The sequence below is a fragment of the Galeopterus variegatus genome, unplaced genomic scaffold, assembly GCF_000696425.1.
Source record: "Galeopterus variegatus unplaced genomic scaffold, G_variegatus-3.0.2 Scaffold3978, whole genome shotgun sequence".
Classification (NCBI taxonomy): Eukaryota; Metazoa; Chordata; class Mammalia; order Dermoptera; family Cynocephalidae; genus Galeopterus; species Galeopterus variegatus.
The window spans coordinates 103,784-108,167 of record NW_007730089.1 but is presented as its reverse complement, the minus strand read 5'-3'; the positions used below and the strand labels follow the sequence as shown (position 1 = coordinate 108,167).

The 4,384-nt window shown below is 59.6% G+C and overlaps 1 protein-coding gene across 1 annotated transcript; it reads right to left on the bottom strand.

Annotated features, from left to right (window-relative positions):
- Positions 1 to 687: 687 nt before the first annotated feature.
- SHISA4 (shisa family member 4) lies at positions 688 to 4,071 on the bottom strand. The gene is made up of 5 exons (XM_008586414.1): positions 3,686 to 4,071; positions 3,179 to 3,350; positions 2,235 to 2,368; positions 1,433 to 1,600; positions 688 to 1,207 (listed from the first exon to the last, which is right to left on the bottom strand). Exons 1-5 carry the CDS (start codon positions 3,756 to 3,758, stop codon positions 1,161 to 1,163), a joined length of 594 nt encoding a protein of 197 aa, XP_008584636.1. The 5' UTR covers positions 3,759 to 4,071; the 3' UTR covers positions 688 to 1,160.
- Between the last annotated feature and the right edge of the window lie 313 nt (positions 4,072 to 4,384).

Below are 4,384 nucleotides of genomic sequence, written 5' to 3'. Positions count from 1 at the left end.
TGTCTTAGGGTCCACTGATTATCCAAGCAGCTGACGGACAGCCTGGTAGGTGGCCAATTGGCTCCTCTGCTAGGACCTCTGGTCCGGAAGGAAGGACAGGACTAACAGCTCCATTGACACCTGATGTCTTAGGGTCCACTGATTATCCAAGCAGCTGACGGACAGCCTGGTAGGTGGCCAGTTGGCTCCTCTGCTAGGACCTCTGGTCCGGAAGGAAGGACAGGACTAACAGCTCCATTGATATATTTCACCCTCAGGCCAGCCATGAGGTATTATCCTCTTTCTATAGATGAGGACACTGGGGCTAGGAGACCTTCAGAGTCCTGCCCAAGGTCAGAGAATGGCAGGGCCCAAATTGGAATGTAAGTGTGTCTGAATGGGGGTGCTGCCTTTGTGCAGTTGGCAGCACCTCAGATGTCAGCGGGGCCTGACCCCTAGCGGGGAATCTCTGTAGTGCAAATGAGCACCCTTGCAGCTGTGGCAAAATCTCCCTCATTGACTTTGGGAACAAACCCAAGGACTGCTCAGCCTGGGCAGGTTCTGCTGTGGATGGGGTGAGGGTGATGCTGTGCTCCAGCGCTGGTGCTGGCCCTGCCCTGCTTTGGGGCTGTGGAGTGGGCAGCAGGCCGGGCCCAGCTGAAGGTGGTGCTGCTGGAAGGTGTGGATGGGCCCAATGATGCCACCAAATGGGAGTTACATCTTTACAGCTTTAATCCAGCAGGCTGGAGCCCTGGCCAGTAGGGCAGCCAGAGAGGAGGGCTACTGCCCGCTGCTCATGGAGTCCCCTCTCTCTCCCCACCCTAGCCAGAGTGGGTAAACAGGAGGGCCCCCAGCCTTCCCGGCTGGGATTCTGGGAGTAAAGGGACTATTTGAAAGTAAGGGCTGTGACCCAGGCTGTTATTTCCCTCCCTTGCCCCCAGTAAAAGTAACCCACCAGTGTCAAACCCTCCCCACCCTCCCCTCATTTATGGTCTAGTTCCAGCTCAGCTCCTGTTCCACGTCCCTGGGGCTCTGCCCTCAGCAGGGCCCAGGGCTTGGCTTAGTCTGGGACCTGGTGACTAGAAGACCCCTGCCCACCCCCAAGGTCAGATGCAGGTACAAAATGGGGCCATCTCCCAAGGTTGGCATCACTGAAAGGGCAGCAGAGATACGCTGGTTCCTCAGGCTCCTGGGTGAGAGGACTGTGGTGGCATATATGGGGGAGGAGCTGGAAACCAAGGAGACAGGATGAGGGTCAGTGGCACAGGGGGACATGAAGTAACCCCACCCCCAGGATATGCGTGACCCATGGGGAAGAGCTGGTCTGGAGGTTCCCAGCTGGAGGGGAAGGCAGTCTGGGAGAAGGAATCTGGGAGTGAGAGAGGCTCAGGAGAGGTCCCAGAGCGAGGGGTGGAGGGTGGGCAGGAGCAGGGGCTCCAGATTGCTTACTTACCTGCGGGGTTGTAGATCGGGGGCCCAGCTGGGTAGAGTGGATACTGGGGAGCAGGACCACTAGGTGGGTACATGAAGCCAGGCTGTGGGGGTGCAGGGCCAGCTTTGGGGTCCTGGGGGTATGGATATACTGGCTGCACCGGGATGCCTGTCATCGGAATCTCTTGGCCTAGGTGGGGACAAGGATCAGCATTCAGAGTTCCACCTCCCAGGGCAAGCCTCCTCCTCCTTCCCAAGGAAACCAAAGTAAGCACCCTGGGCCCGGCCCTCTGGCAAGCTCCAGGCTGGCCACCTGCAGCCCTTGCCTTCCAGACCCTGCTTGGCAGAGTTGAGCAGGGCCCCAGCTGGTCAGCCCATGTTTAGCAAGTTTGCTCCCCTCAGCAGGTTTCAGAGACTTCATGAGAAAAAAAAACACATGCCAACATTCAGGCACACATTCCACTGCACACTGGAGCACACCAAATTAATGTTCATCGCTACAGACCCCACCCGTGTACTTACTAAGAGTCATGTGCATGCATATACCCCCTCTACACTCACCAGTGTTGACAGACTGGACTCCTGTGCACATCTGAATATGCATGTGCGTGCACGTACGTGTACACACAGTCCGATGCTCCGCTCCCATAGAACCCTGGGCACATTCTAACACGCATGGGCTCACAAGCATTTTTCTGGTTTACATGCTATCAGGTGTGTGTATACAGAAGCGTACACTACTACAGAATTCACCAATTTTTGAATGTCCACCATGGGGCTCAGCCCAGCCCATCTCAGGCCCATCTGCCCAGTGCCGTGTGTACCTTCGAATGGGCTCTGGAGCTGCTGGCGACGGCGGTACAGGTAGCAACAGGAGCAGAGGAAGCAGCAGATGGTGGTAGCAACCACAGCAACAAAGAGGATCACAGCGGAGGCGATGCCTGCTATGGTCTTGGGACTTGAGACAAAGAACAGGCCCTCTCACCTTCCAACACTCATGGGAGGGGGTCCTTAGTATGCTGGCTCCAACTTCTGGCCAGCAGGGGGCCACAGCATGCTGAGATTTGGGGTTCCTTGTGGGGCTCTGCCCAGTCCCTGTAGAGGAGATCTTAGGGGGACCTCTACTTCCCAGAAGGCTGTGCTGCCCGGCTGGCTGGTGTGAGGCATGCCGGGATTTGTAGTGTGTCCCCACCCCACTAACACTGCTCTGACATCTACAACTTAATCCATTAGACTTGGAAGTGTTACCACTGAAAGGAACCTTCGAAATTATCTAGAGCTTTTTTTTTTTTTTTCAAACTCCAGTTGGACAGTATCCTTATATCTGTTTTACATACCAATAGTCTCCTCCAAAAAGAAGTTTTGAAAACCACAGTTTTGGCAACTGCCTCATTTTATGAAAAGGAAACAAGGACCAATAGAGGGGAATTGTCTTCCCCAAGATCACATGGCTAGTGAAGAAGTGGACCTGGGAATCAAACCCAAATGTCCAGCCTTTGTGCCAGAGCTTCTTCCACAAAGCCACACTGCAGTCTGGGTGTTGACCCTGTACTCTCCCTCCATAGGACCTGACAGGACCAAGGAGAGGGCTCCAGAAAGAACCTGGTAACACCCGGCCCAGCCCAAGCCTGTGATGGTAACTAACATGCCTCTCCTGGAATTCCCAAGTGCCAGCACTAACCACCGAGCTCTGTCACCAAGCTGGAGTCCTGGTGACTCCATTCAGCTAAGAATGTGGAGGTGGACAGTGGAAGAGGCAGGAGCCCACCTGAAGGCCAGGCAGTGCTTCTGCTGCCTCTCGGTGATGAGCAAGGTCAGGTCCCTGCAGCAGTACCGGTGGTAGCAGGTCCCGCAGCAGAAGGTGAAGAACTCACAGTCAAAGCCCGGATGCCAGGAGCCATTCCGGTCCAGGTACCACAGGCAGTCCTCGCCGGCCAGCGCTGCGGGCAGGGGTGGGGGCGGCCAGGGACCACCGGGCCGGTTCATGTCCAGCCGCCCTCAGCCCCACTCTCCCGGGGGTCCGCAGCCCACTGGCTCCAGGAAACCGAGCGTTATCCCTTTTCTCCACGCCGAGGGTCTCAGCCCCTGCGCCCAGAAGCCTGTCCTCTGAGCTGACCCGCGCCCCGGGCTCAGCTTCCCACGGCCCAGCCTCCCGGCGCTTTCTGCTCCCGCTTCCTGAGGACCCCGCGGCATCCAGGGCACGCACGGGCTGAGGGTCGCCGGGGAGCCCCACCGCACCCCACCCCTGCCGCCTCGCTCCCCATCCCCTCCTTACCCAGGGGCGCCCCCAGCACCAAGAGGGCGACTGCGGCGAGCGGCGCGGTCCTGCGGAGCCCCGCGGGCCGCATGGCGGGGGTTGGGCGGGCCCGGCGGCCCGGAGAAGGGACCGCAGCACGAAGCCGGCAGCGGGAGCTGCGGCCGGGCCCAGCCAGCGGTCGGGCTCCCGCTCCTCTCCCGCCTCCTCTGGGGGCGGCGCTAAGCCCCGGCCCGCGGTCCCCCTGCCCGCGCCGCTCCGCGCACCGCCCAGGAGCCCACCCACCCGCGACGCCCACGCAGCGCCGGCTCTGGATCTGGGCGCCCTCACCCAGCTGGGCATTGCCCTGCTACCCCTCTCTCTGGCTCCACGGAGACTCCTCCCGTCCGAGCCACCATGGACACAGCAGGCAGCTGGCACTGCGGCCAGGGAGGCCTGGCTGTGCCCTGGGCCCGCCCCTGCCTAGGCCCAATCAGTATCCCGGACCCCAGGATCCCCGATCCTGGTGGCACTTCCGAATGCCCATACACACGGACCAACCCTGGAGGGGTAGGGCCCTTGTGCAGAACCTCCTCTGCACCCGTGTCCAGCCCGGGACATCCTGCAGGAGCGAAGAGAGGGGAGAGAGGCTGAGAGTTACCCCGCCCCCGTTTCCAGAACACAGGCACCCATTGAGAGGCAGTTCAGAGCTGCTTTGTCCCCAGCGGTGCCCACAGGCCT